The 13,464-nt window shown below is 39.4% G+C and overlaps 3 protein-coding genes across 7 annotated transcripts in view; 2 read left to right on the top strand and 1 right to left on the bottom strand.

Moving 5' to 3' along the window:
• The window catches only part of Grd (GABA-gated ion channel), an 81,587-nt gene that overhangs the window by 56,395 nt on the left and 11,728 nt on the right, over positions 1 to 13,464 (bottom strand). For 2 of the 4 annotated variants that reach the window (XM_031993250.2, XM_076371724.1), the window contains exon 1: positions 4,353 to 4,654. The exons of 1 other annotated variant lie outside the window; for it this stretch is intronic. The gene's annotated coding sequence lies outside the window, so the exon portion shown is untranslated. Of the gene's footprint in view, positions 1 to 1,155; positions 1,762 to 4,352; positions 4,655 to 13,464 lie in introns of those variants that run through there. One more of the 4 variants, XM_031993251.2, reaches the window with a different exon arrangement.
• LOC116434680 (farnesol dehydrogenase-like) lies at positions 4,786 to 9,345 on the top strand. 2 transcript variants are annotated; one of them, XM_076371171.1, is made up of 5 exons: positions 4,786 to 5,117; positions 6,163 to 6,289; positions 7,542 to 7,674; positions 7,944 to 8,087; positions 9,210 to 9,345. In XM_076371171.1, the coding sequence occupies exons 1-5, from the start codon at positions 4,823 to 4,825 to the stop codon at positions 9,216 to 9,218; spliced, it is 708 nt and encodes a 235-aa protein (XP_076227286.1). In that variant the 5' UTR covers positions 4,786 to 4,822; the 3' UTR covers positions 9,219 to 9,345. The 2 variants fall into 2 exon arrangements, with proteins under 2 accessions (XP_076227286.1, XP_031849133.2); XM_031993273.2 differs by lacking the exon at positions 9,210 to 9,345 and adding an exon at positions 8,144 to 8,441.
• On the top strand, positions 9,385 to 13,111 carry LOC143174174 (farnesol dehydrogenase-like). The gene is made up of 5 exons (XM_076371172.1): positions 9,385 to 9,723; positions 10,794 to 10,920; positions 11,738 to 11,870; positions 12,362 to 12,505; positions 12,579 to 13,111. Exons 1-5 carry the CDS (start codon positions 9,429 to 9,431, stop codon positions 12,636 to 12,638), a joined length of 759 nt encoding a protein of 252 aa, XP_076227287.1. The 5' UTR covers positions 9,385 to 9,428; the 3' UTR covers positions 12,639 to 13,111.

Genomic DNA, 13,464 nt, shown 5'->3' with positions numbered 1-13,464 from the left:
ACTCTGAAATTCCTTTATAGCTCGAATGCATCTGTTGAGACTATAATTGATTTACAATTCTGTTTGATAAATCTTTTGGATAATTGCAAAACGAAGGAATCAGAAATGAGTAATTTTTAACTGTCCGGTATTGTTAGTGTTGAATAAATTAAGTAGACTGAGTGTAAAGATCATATGCGAGGATTTTAGAGAGAAATATGATATTGAGAATTTGCGTATTGATAAATCTTTTGGATAATTGCAAAGCAAATGAATCAGAAATGGGTAATTTTGACCTGTCCGGTAGGTTTAGCGTTGAATAAATTAAGTGGACTGATTGCAAGGATCATATGCGAGGATTTCAGGGAGGAATATTACATTGAGAATTTTTGATACAACTTTCCGCAACAGTGGAACAATTCGCAGCGTATAACAACCCTCGAAAGAATGGCGCTGCGAGAAAGTGCAGTGGCAACTGGCTGCACAAATAAAGGCTTCGCACTCGCGAGGGACAAGAAAAAGGTATAGCCAGGCCGCACACGAAGCCGAGTTTAATTTGCAATATTCCATGTTTGCTTGGCCCACGATGCTCACGAAAGTCTTCTACTTTCCTGGAAACTCTCAATCCCGGGTTGCTTCATCATCTGGCGAAATGAATCCGTGAACGTTTGACATAAAACTGGCTCCGCAAACTGTGCCCGCCATGCATTTAAACGCGACGGTGCAACACGTTGCACTTACAGATCGCGAAACAAATCAACGGGCAAAGTAATTAGGATGGATTACCGTGGAATGGAGGATACTTCGAAGAAACTATGGGAATATCGAAATTTCTTTTCTTTTTTCTTGATAATTGAGGTGATTTGCCATCGATCTATGAGTAAGTAATCCAGAAGTAAATAATTAGGATGGATTATGGAAGAATGGAGAATATTTCGAAAAAACTACTAGGACATCGACACTTTACTTTTCGTTTTTCCTACATCAGAATACTCTTCTTTTAATAGCTTCTAAATTATATAATCGTTTCAAAAACCAAAACATTAATTTCCTCAATTTTTCTCGTCTGCACTTAACCCCATTAGCCTCTGAGCGACTCGTTTATCTAACATACCGACTCACCATGCTGCACAACAAACGAAACGTATATTTCTATTATATTTGATAACCTCTCACCCTCAAGATAACAGAAAGCAAGAATTCGCCTCGAGATTTTTATACTTTCCTCCCTTATATCTCTACTTTTCTTCCGCCGCTTCCTTACGTTTATCTGGCAGGTGGTCCGCTCCACCTTAGACACACGTTCCGCGATCGTAAGTCGAGAATGCAGTCTAGCGAAACAGAGATAATTCTGCGGGGATTGATCGCGAGACGCGTTCGAGAATTTCCGACGCCGACCTTGGCGTCCGCTTCTTCATCCCCTGTTTTACTTTCGTCGGAAAACAAAGAAGAAAACGGGAAACACGCCGCGAAGCTTTGAAAAATATTTTCATTAACCACTCAGCACATTGTTCTGCACATGCAGGACACTTTAAACTTTTAAACGGCGAGTATTGGTTTAAGTTATATCAGTTAATTAGACTTTCTAATTCCTCTTCGAAAAGAAACTTTGAAGCTGCTTCTACATTCGATTGTTCGTTCAATTTGCACGCTGACGCTAGAACTGCCAAACAGTTAACGCGATTAACATGCAATTCTTATCGAACTTCTAACAATAGACTCTTTATCAGTTTATCAGTTTCCTCGCATATTTACTACAGTACTGAACGAATTCTTCGAATCTTTTCAGGTATCCAACGCTATTAACCCTTTGCACTCGAGAGGTGACTCACTCACCACTTGATTTCTATAATAAAGAATTCTGTAACTTTAAAGTCACATATCAGTACATTGGCATCTTGTTGATTTATTTCATTCTGCACTCGAAGTGGTGAATAAAATTAAGTAATCAGTTAACTTCAACTTTCATACGCTCAGGCATGAAAGTTCAACGTCAGTCGCCATTTGATTTGACTGTAAAATAACTTTTTCCGCCGATTCATGTGAATTTCTCGTCGAGTTGGTTTTACAAAATATCGTCTCATCAGAAAATGTTGAAATATTTCTAGTGAAAAACTTCGGAGTAAAGGGTTAAGCTATCAATAATTATCACGATCAGCAGGACGATGCAGTGAACATTGTAACACAGAAAAATATTCAATCAGTACTAACGAGTTTCGAACGATCAATTTTATCCATATTCGACTGTAATTACCAGTTATCGCGGACGGTTAACGAGCTCTTGAATTTTTCAGTGCGGTTTCACGGAGGAAAGCTCGGCGTAACCGTTAATACGGTAGTAGAACGCGAAGATTAAATTATCACAGTTTATTCTATTGTTCCTGGAGAAGTTGATATTCGTTCATTTAGATTTTGGAAATCATAGACGTAGAAATAGACAATCAGGATTCATGTTCGTATAATCGAATCAACGAGAACCGATTGAAACGTTTACCAAATAACGTTTATAAAATACAATCTGCGTCAAATTGACGCGTTCCGTAAAGCTAGTGTTACATTAATGATTGCGAGGCAATTACGAAGTTTCGGTAGATTTTTTTCCGGCGCCGGGGATCGAATAAATTGAATATTCCGGAGGCACGCGAAATAATTCTCTCATTACTTCCAGCTACGTCCCGCGACGTCGAGTTGATTTCTGGGTGGAAGTGTCCTTTCCGGAAGTCCCGGAAATTGCGAGCTGCATCAACGGAGATATGATGTGAAACGTCATTGCAGGTGGGGCAGGATCCCCTCGAGTTCCTGAAGTCGATTCTCGTTCGACAGCCTTGATTCTGGCAGGAATCCAGGAAACAGCCTTGTTACACGCAGGAGGATGTCGCAGAATGCCTTTTACAATGCATCCCGTCGTTACCCGTATTTCGAAGTCACCTTAACGACAGTTATTAATCCTCGGCGGTCGATGATTTTATAAGACGTCAGGGTTTTAACGCTAATTACCGGATAGTTACATTAACTTTTTGAAATGTCTCTGTAGAAACTCGAAGAGTCTATTGAGACTTTAATTGATTTAGAATTTCGTTTGCGTATTGATGAATCAATTTCTTTAATGATTTCTCTGAAACGTGTTATCTCTTTAACTTTAAATTAAATTTTTGAAATGTCTATAGAAACTCGAAGAGTGAGTCTATTGAGACTTTAATTGACTTACAATTTAGTTTGCGTATTGCTAAATCAATTTTCTTAATAATTTCTCTGAGAAACACGTTATGAAACTAATTAATGAGAAAGCATATAAATTCAGAAGGAAAGTCATTTTATTTCAATATTCCATATATTGATGCATCATACGAAGCTTAATATTATATGTAAAACTTTATAATTTTAAATCAAATTGATGTCTGAGAGTCACCTCTCGAGTGCAAAGGGTTAACGATTGTAAAAAGAAGAGATCAGGAACGAGTAATTTTTGTTAAGGAATTTATCACACTTCCTTTTCGGGTAACGCAGACGTAAGTCCGCGAGAGATCATTGCCGCGTCTCGAGATTATTGAAACGTCTCGCCGATAAATTGCAGGGATTCCCCGTGACGAATAAACGCGATTCGTTTTGACAGATCGCCCGGAATGGTCCAGCGACACGACCGCCATTTGCACGATCTTTCTGGGTAAACTTCCCCTTTAAGAAACACGTGTCCCGAATTCGAGATTCGATTCAGGTGCACCGTCATCGTTACTCATTGCCTGTCAGATTCTCCTTTAATCATTCACCTCTTCGAAATCTATCAATTAGTCCCTCAGTTTAACGATTTCCGAAATAACACCAAAAGAATTATAATTATATCGTAAAACGAGAAGCCAGAACTTTTCCATCGTCATTTATAATTAACCCTCCGAAGAATTTCTTCATAACGAGACAAGAACACTCGCCTTAACCCTTTGCACTCGAAAGTTTCTCACTTGAAGTATTCTATACTTTCTAACTAGATGTAGGCAACATTCTTTGAAACGAATTTAACAAGAAATCATACATAAATTACCAAAGTTATTTTCTTTCAATATTTCACGTATCGATGCAGTACACGAAAGTTAACACTAAGTTTACGGAGCGCGTCAATTTACACGAATATATATTCTAATCGTCTATTTATAAATTTATAATTTTCAAAATCTAAATAGGCGAATGTCAACTGTTCCAGGAACAATAGAATAAACTACAATAAATGCCTGTAAACCTAGTGTTAATGGTAAACACCAAAGTTTATAATTTTGCTGTATCAAATCATCTGACTGGAAGTCGCCTCTCGAGTGCAAAGGGTTAATAACAAAAGAATCCAAAATCTCCTTCCCTCAAGAAACAAAAATTGAGAAACATACAAAAAACCAGATTACCATTTCCTGATTCAGCTCGGCCTTCTCCATACCGTGTGACATTGTTTCCCCGAACTTCTTCACTTTCGAAACACGAGTCCCTAGAAGCTGAAAACCGAAGCGACTCCAAGGTTCCTCTAACGCGTAGGTCGCAAGCAACGCCGCTCGAGAGCCGTCCCTTTCGAAACCGAGGGACAACCGGTCAACGAGCCCTTCCCACGTTCTCGATTCTAAATTCCACGAGACTCTCGAGGTCGTCGGAAACCTTTGTATCGTCGTTATCGAGCACCTCGTCAACTGACCGAACGAACGCGTCGCTGGGGAGTGACATCGCGAAGGACCATTTTACCATTTTTTCAAAGTAACACGTTTATTGTCGACATTAATTGACAGCGACACGATAAACAGTAATTAGCTCTTTATAAAGTCGCGGCTCGCTGCATTTTGATCAGTTTCGTCGGCGCACATCGCGAACGATGCATCGTTGGGCTGGAAAAGTGGCGATCGTGACCGGCGCGAGCTCCGGGATCGGCTCCGCGTGCGCGAAGCTCCTCGCCGGACACGGCGTCAAGGTGGTGGGTCTCGCGAGGAGGAAGCAGAGGCTCGAGGAACTGACCAAGCAACTCGGTAGAGACAAATTTGTCCCTATTCAATGCGATCTCTCCAAGGAAGAGGACATTTTGAAGGCTTTCGGCTGGGTCGAAGACAACCTGGGAGGCGTTGATATATTGATCAACAACGCTGGCGTCGTCAGCGCGACTATGATCATCGGTAACACTGTCTTCGATATTCGGAGATGATTGACGAATAGCTTAGACCGTTTTGATACTGTATTAGCACTTTGACTGCCACGTTACTCGAATACGAGTGACACCATTTTTAACACTGTCATTGAAGCTGTCAATGACTAATTGTCCATAGAACGAGACATTGATATTTTAGCTTCCTATTCCAATACTCGAGACTCGCAGAGTTTCTCATTGAAACAGTTTCAGAGTTTCAAAAATTCCCGGTCCTACCGCAACTGGTCGAGCAAAGTAATTCTTCTTAACGCTAGGTTTACAGAACGCGTCAGTTTGACGGATATTGAATTCTTTAACCCCTAATATTTTACTATCAATTTGTAAGAAATACAACAAAATTTTCCTACTTCAGCTGGAAATTTCATTTGAAGATAATACAATGATAATAGGAAAATAGTCGTTTCCTTTGATCCGTGGGTAATGAATAATATCGATTGTTGTTGAATTAGCCTAGAAATCTTCATCACGAGTCTCGCTCGTCATTGTACGGCAAGGGGTTAAACATTATTTGCTAAGAGTGTATCGATTTCGATCGCAATCACGCGATCTATACGAGCGAACGTATAGTTTTCCAGGAATGAAGCGTGGAATAAACTTCGGTAAATCTAGTGTTCAATAAATTACGAGTTAATTATAGCCTGGTGAATCGTGCGGGCACGTTATGTAGGTAGGAAGCGTATTACTTGCTATATTTTCCATGATCTTGCAGAATTATATCGGTAACAATAATTGCCGGTCATTTGTGATGATTCACGGCGATAATACCGACATTCTTGTTCTTCGCTGCAGCAAGATACTAAGGTTTTGTTTGAAAGTGATACACTGTGCTCGATAATTACAGCAAGGTTAGAGTCTCGCTTAAAACATCCAATCGGAGTCCCAATTATTCGATGAGGCAGCAGCTTTTTAGCATGATCATCGTGCTACTGTTCGTTTGAATTTCTATGGAGTAATTTATGCACAGTAGTTTTACACTGGAAGAATATATTCCTCAAATTTGACTTGTGCTTCAGAAACGCCAACCGAGGAGTACCGAAGGATTCTCGACGTTAACTTAATAGCGCCGGCGATATGTGCGAGGGAATTCGCTAAATCCATTAGGAAACGCAATGCGTGCGGTCATATAATAAATATCGATAGGTGAGCAGTTCTTCTGTTTAACCCTTTGCACTCGAGAGGTGACTCTCAATCGCCGTTTGACTCGACCGAACAAAATAATCAAATTTTTGTATAATGTATCGACACACGGAACATCGAAATAAACTAGTTCTGTCACTTAATTTATACAAGGTATTTCTTTATGTCAGTTGCAAAACATATCATTGATATTTAATCAGAAAATAATGAATATTTATCAAGAAAAATATTCTTTATTGACTCTCAGTCACCACTTGATTCGATACAGCAAAACTATAAAATAATTTAGTATTTGAAATAGAATTTTCTATTGCTATGGGAAATATTTAAATAAAATTACTTTGTCGCTTGATTTATCTATGAATTATCGTTAAATTTTCAAAGAGTGTCGTCTGTATCTCGTCGAAAAATGTTGAATATTTCCAGTGAAAAACTTTCGTGTGCAAAGGATTAAGCACGCTTTCGTTTTAATAAAGTGCAGCCCAGTGTTTTTTATAGCGCGAGGACTTTAACCGTGAAAATCGGGTATCTTCTGAAGGAAGAAATGACAATTAAATGGGTAAATAAGAATTGCTAACTCTTTGCACTCCAAGGTTTCTCATTGGAAATATTTAACACTTTCCGATAAGAAAAGTATACATAAATCAAGGAACAAAGCTGTTTCATATAAATATCTCATATATTGATGAATTCTAGGGAACTTAACCCTTTGAACTCTGTAAGCTCCGATATTGCACCACTTATAATATTAAATATTTTAATGAATCTTAAAGAAACTACCCTAAAATTATTAAATGTTCCATACATCCAAATTTTGCACTAAGGAAAACAAAAGATCGAAATGTTATATTTCTCACTTTCGCTAGGAATACTATAAAAATTGCAGTTGCTGATAGATTGACAACCTGGAGTGCTAAGGGTTAATATCGTACATAACACTTAGTAATTTTATTATCTCGAATCGAATGTCGACTGAGTCGCCTCTCGAGTGCAGAGGTTTAACCCTTCGAGGACGACTTTCCAAAGTCTTCGAAACCTTCAGCAGAGGAAGGTCAATGATCCATTGACCTCTTGAGTACTCGAGAAAAAAGGAAACCACGTATCGAGCATTGGTCATTTGAATAATTCAATTATTCGCCTGTAATTCTACATTCTCAACACGAAAGCTTGACGTCGTTTATACGACGTCGTTCGTCCTCGAAGGGTTGATATAAATGAAATCAGCGGAATCATGACGAAACTATACGATTTACAGCATACTCGGTCGTTACACGGAAACGGTTCCCAAAATTTTCAATATGTACGCCATTAGTAAAGCAGGACTCATCGCGTTGCGCACGGAACTTCGTCACGAGATGATTCAGAGCACTCTCAACGTGAAAGTAACGGTGAAAACTCGTTCCATACTAGTTTGTCGAGTCATTCTATAGATAATCATCTATCATGCACTCTTGTGTAATCTTAGAACCTAACATAGACATTCACGGTTGATTCCATGATATTTCATAATGTTTAACAGATAAAGTACACGAGATAAGTCAAACGTAACGAGCAATAAATACTTTATCGTAACAATGCCTGTGACGAACAAAAGATTTGCAAAGGATAAAGTCATAAGTAACTTTTAAAGTGTTAAGACCAGTTCAAATTTCAACAGAGCATCAGCCCAGGACTCGTCTATACAGAGATGTCGCGGAACACACTGAAGGTAGATGAATTTGACAAAAAGATCCCGATGTTGCACGACAAAGATGTCGCAGATACTGTGATACAGGCACTGTCCGCTGCAGACAGTGCAGAGGTAAGATCCCATGCATTTCTTTCTCATGCGAGGAACATGGGAATTATTCGTTTCAGATCTTCGAAATAACAGTTATACCTCGCCACGTGTACATGGGACTCTCGATACCAAGCGGGATTTGATTCTGAATGGAGACCGAATATCGTGAACTGTTCATAGTACGGAGAAAAAAGTAGGTTCGTCGTTCACTCGAGTGAGACTTGTTCCCTTTAATTGAACGGTAAATAAAGCGATACGAAAACGAAAATAACTGGATTTCTTGCGACAGAGGCATAAGATAGATAATTATAGGATATTCTTTTATAATTTGTGCATTCTTTACGAACCTACCATTAAAAGTTTCCTGGAAAATCATCTATTATTTTTTTAATAATCCTAGACGAACGATTCAGAAACGAGAAATTTCGACTCACTAGGTTCTAGAGTTAAATCCCCAATTTCCAACATCTGAAAGGAAGAACGTGAATCTTTCCCAGACAAATAAAATAAACTGCACAATAACGTCCACGAACCCAGCGTTAAAAGTTTCCCGGAAAATCATCTATTATTTTATAAATAATCATAGATCAACGATTCAAAAACGAGACATTCCAAGATCTGAAAGGAAGAACGCGAATCTTTACCAGACAAATCAAATAAACCGCACAATAACGTCCACGAACGCAGCGTTAAAGCTCGGCAGGTCGGCGGACATTACCGCGAATTTTTGGTACGTGAGAAGCTTCAACAACGCCGATCTAGGTTATCAACCCTCGGCACTTCTATAAATTCTTTCGACCCGGAAAGACGCGTGCTTCGCGTAGCTTGCTATGCTACTTAGCATACTGCGCCTCTGCCACCGACGCTGCCCGAAATTACGACGCGGTGAGGTAATAAAGTCGGCAAACTCGCAGCGACTGATTTGAATTGATCGGAACGAGTGTCGTTTCCTCGGCAGCGATCTGTGAATCACTTATTCATCGTTGCACATTGTTGCAACAAGAGATCCATTCCTGCCGCTTCATTCTGCCGTGACTAGCCAATTCCTTGCAACAAGATCGTTATTGCCACGTGTCCACGATGCAGCGGCGTCGCAGCTAGAGATGCGATAGTTCGTTTGAACAGGATACAGGAATTTTTCAGATAAACTAACGAACTTATCGCTGCGGTTTCCGCGTTCGAAACTTATCGTCCACTGCACTCCGTGTGATAGTCCGAGTAGGAATAGACTCAACCAATCCGGATGGCCACCACGAAGGACACTACGCACAAGTGACGCACGATTGCACAACCCCGAGTAAGTTTCCTGTATAAAGTCGCCGCGAGCAGCAGAGTGGCATCAGTGTTTCTACAGCGTTAGCCATGGATACTTGGGCTGGAAAAGTTGCTATTGTGACCGGCGCCAGTGCCGGGATCGGCACCGCGATCGCGAAATCCCTGATCGACCACAGCATCAAAGTGGTCGGCCTGGCGAGGAGGAAGGACAAGCTGCAGGAGCTCGCCCAGAAATTCGGCAAGGACAAGTTCTTCCCCGTGCAATGCGACGCCTCCAAGGAAGAGGACATCCTGAACGCTTTCAAGTGGGTGAACGAGAAACTGGGCGGCGCTGATATTCTGGTGAACAACGCGGGGGTAGGAAGCAGCACGGCGATCATCGGTGAGAATCGGCGAATTCGAGCTCGACGGAGAAATATTTAACACTAGGTTTACGGAAATTGACGCATATTGGATTTTAGAAATATCATTTTGTAAATGTTCTTCATCAATTCTTTTAGGAATGATAGAATGAAGTGTACGATAAATGCCCGGAAACCTAGTGTTAACGGAACAGTTCAGTGCGAATGGAATATTTGTTGGATAGACTATTTTCGTTAGAGGAACATTAAGTAGTTAGCAGTGTTTGACGTATACGGAACTCAAAATAATTATTTTTCCGACAATTTACCTTTTGCACTCGGGAGGTGACTCAGTCACCATTGATTTGATACAGTAAAACTGTAGAATCTGATATTTAATGGGGAACTTTGTATAGTGCCTTGATACGTGAAATATTAGAATAAAATAGCTTTGTTCCTCGATATATTGGCGATTTCTCTTCGAGTTAATCTCAAAGAGTATCGTCTTTGCCTAGTTAAAAGATGTTAAATATTTCTAGTAAGAAACTTCCGAGTGCAAAGGTTAATTATTCAGTTTTCCGAATGCACATCTTCGTTTTCAGTTTGCTATTTATTTTAGTTACTGTACGCTCGTCATTGATTCATTTGTTCTAGTGTTCTAATATTTGTTTGTTTTCCGTATTTGAGGGTTGTATCAGTTAAAAATATCAGTGACGGTTTCTTTTGAGTTTGAGCTTTTAATTTAGTGATTGGAAATTAAAATGTTTAAAGTTCCGTGTATTTATTGACACTAGAACTACCGTACCAGTCAGAATTATTAACAAAAGCATTGAATATTTGAAATGATTTTGGAAATAAATGGTTTCACTCGAGTACTATGAATATCCAAAGAAACTGAAAATAATCTATTGTTACAATTTTTATAGAGATTACATATCAATCGTATTAAATGCTCGGTAGTACTAGTGTTAATGAATATAAGGAGATACGTAAGGGTTTGATCTCGTAAGATGAGTCTTTGAATGATATTGAACGTAGATCTGCATGATACACGAATGCATTCATTTTTTGCCTCTAGTGGTACGTTTTAATATCATCACGGTTCTTGCAGATTCGACTACCGAAGAATACCGGAAGGTATTAGACCTTAATCTAATAGCTCCCGCGATATGCGCCAGGGAATTTGTGAAATCGATCAAGCAACGCAACTCGCGCGGCCATATAGTCAATATTAACAGGTGAGCACCGTCCTAAATTTACGCAGATTTAATGCACATGTTACTTAATCTTCGCTCGTAAAACTGTGCAACGTTGCAATGAGAAAAATACTGTCCTATTTCTTTAAAGAAACTGACATTTCAATTATTCTATAATACACGCATAAGGTCGAATGATCGGTATCAAAACGTGATTGAAAATTTCCTTTAATTGTTGATATTATTGGAGTAATCAGCTCTTCAATTTTCGCCTTTTTCTTCGTTTCTGTATGCGCCAACAGAAACTCACCGTCTAACTTATTCACTTTTATCTTCTAAATAGCTGTTCGACTGGTTAAGGTAGCAATTAGTGTCTAGATATGAATTGTTGGAGCGTTTAGTGTCAGTCTAATCTTCGCGTGTTTCATAACTCAAGTGCAAGGTGCAAAATAAATTTTGATAAGCACAGTTGCAACTCCTTCGTTAACACTTAACGGACGGGCCACGTAAATTTACGTTTTTCCATTGTGACTTCCTAGGACGGACCACGTTTTAAATATACCTAAAATATAGGTAACTAAATATACCCTAAATACACCCGGAAACTGGGAAAGACAGGGTGGATTCGACCCGTCCGTCAACTGTTAAGATAAGAACCACTTCCTTGAGACAAGAGTAGTCTGTTACGAGGCTTGAATCATTTCGAGATAATAATCAAACGAATAATCATACTAGAATTTCGTGAACTACTAACTATATAAAATTGACGAAATCGATGAACTACTAATTACATGAAACTGATAAACTACTCGACTATTAGCACTGTATATGAAACAAAATGGTCTGTTCGAATTTGCAGCGTGGCCGGGCATTACGCGGAAACTCTTCCGATACCACTGGGCATGTACTGCGCGAGTAAATACGGTTTGACTGCACTGGGCACGGAACTTCGTCACGAAATAATTGCAGCGAAGCTGAACATAAGAGTCACGGTAAGATGTTACTTCGCATTGACTTTTTTACTTTGCAGGACCGATATCGAGAGACATCTACTTGCTTCTTGCCGTGTCACATCCGCGTCTTATTAAATCATTATTTATTTTCAAAGCCATTTCGAATATTCAGTGCTTCGAAGATATCAATAATTGCTAAACAAAACAATCGAAACCAGTCATTTGATACGATTGACATGTAATCGCTATGAATATTGTAGTAATAGATTATTTTCGATTTCTTCAGACAATCATTATAGTATTCAAGTGAAACAATTTATTTTTAAAGCCATTTCGAATATTCAATGCTTCGAAGATATCAATAATCGCGAAACAGAAAAACTGAAACCAGTTATTTCGACTGTTACGGTAGTTCTAGCGTTAATACGAACACTTCATCTCGTCGAAATGCCGACATTCGTCCGCAAAGGGTTAAGAAACACAAATCCACGGTTGCAAATGTGAAATTATAAATGTTCACGTCTCCGCAGAGTATCAGTCCAGGTGCCGTGTTGACGGACTTGATGAAAGCAGTACTGAAGGCTGATAACATACCCAGTGGCGTTCCGATATTGTACGACTCGAACATCGCCGAAGCAGTGATCTACGCGATAGGAGCACCAGAAGGCGCGGAGGTAAATAAACATTCGTTATTCATTCAAATTTCGTATATGCAGATCGCACTCATAATTAACGTATCTTTCGCAGGTTTACGAGCTCACAATTATACCGCAGAACGCACCGGTCGGCGCCCCGAAATTCGATTGATGGATTTCGCGTTTCCCATCGAGGACAAACGACAAATGTTACAGAAGATTTCGCGTCAGAAATGAATATAATTAGAGTACACACTAGTACAAAAAGTTCATTCGTATTACTGCGACGTTCTGTAATTTATGTCATTCATTATTAATATTCATTAAGTTAGCGTTAGCCTGAACACCGGGAAACGCCAATTGTATCACAACAAAGTTCTACGAGAGAATAAATAAAACGCGATGGAATAACACCACATTGCAGCGTATTACGTGTCATCCCATTTATAGCTACATCAGCGTAGGTTACGTAACAAGCGTGCAATTGAAACTCGTTTCTGTTTAGTATCATCGTTTGTGTATAGTCGGCGACAAGAGCTTCTGATCGGATAATCTTTCCATCGGCGTAGACGATACTAAGTCAGCGGTTTCAAGTTAATTATGTAATCGGAATAAATGCATAAATAAATATAATTGTATCCTCCACTTCGTTTCCTTGTGTACCCTAATCCATTATTCGATTGGTTACGACAGGAATTAACACAAAGTGACGGTGCAGTTAGAGCTAATCGCTCGAACAAACTATACTTCCCACGTGACCGTGAACACCGAATCTCGCTCCGTCTGGCGTTGATTCAGCATGTCCCGAGTCATTACTCAATTTTCTCAGAGAATCATCTGTCATCCTTTCAACGATTGTAAACATAAGATTGTAATCGTTCAGGAACAGATCACTTTGACCTATTAAGTTCTAGTGTTAAATCCCTAATTGTCTAGATTTAAACGGAACGTGAATCTTTCCTGGATAAATAAAATAAACTGTACACTGAACGTCCATG

The sequence above is a fragment of the Nomia melanderi genome, chromosome 10, assembly GCF_051020985.1.
Source record: "Nomia melanderi isolate GNS246 chromosome 10, iyNomMela1, whole genome shotgun sequence".
Taxonomy (NCBI): domain Eukaryota; kingdom Metazoa; phylum Arthropoda; class Insecta; order Hymenoptera; family Halictidae; genus Nomia; species Nomia melanderi.
The sequence above is the reverse complement of the archived record's forward strand: the minus strand, read 5'-3'. Positions and strand labels throughout refer to the sequence as shown.

What these genes read in the sequence shown, in the direction of transcription:
- LOC143174174 (XM_076371172.1), top strand. Translation starts at nt 9,429, where the DNA reads ATGGATACTTGGGCTGGAAAAGTTGCTATTGTGACCGGCGCCAGTGCC. An exon ending in CATATAGTCAATATTAACAG is followed by an intron (nt 10,921 to 11,737) that starts GTGAGCACCGTC and finishes TCGAATTTGCAG; the next exon opens with CGTGGCCGGGCATTACGCGG. An exon ending in AGCTGAACATAAGAGTCACG is followed by an intron (nt 11,871 to 12,361) that starts GTAAGATGTTAC and finishes ACGTCTCCGCAG; the next exon opens with AGTATCAGTCCAGGTGCCGT.
- LOC116434680 (XM_031993273.2), top strand. Translation starts at nt 4,823, where the DNA reads ATGCATCGTTGGGCTGGAAAAGTGGCGATCGTGACCGGCGCGAGCTCC. An exon ending in CAGCGCGACTATGATCATCG is followed by an intron (nt 5,118 to 6,162) that starts GTAACACTGTCT and finishes CTTGTGCTTCAG; the next exon opens with AAACGCCAACCGAGGAGTAC. An exon ending in CTCTCAACGTGAAAGTAACG is followed by an intron (nt 7,675 to 7,943) that starts GTGAAAACTCGT and finishes AAATTTCAACAG; the next exon opens with AGCATCAGCCCAGGACTCGT.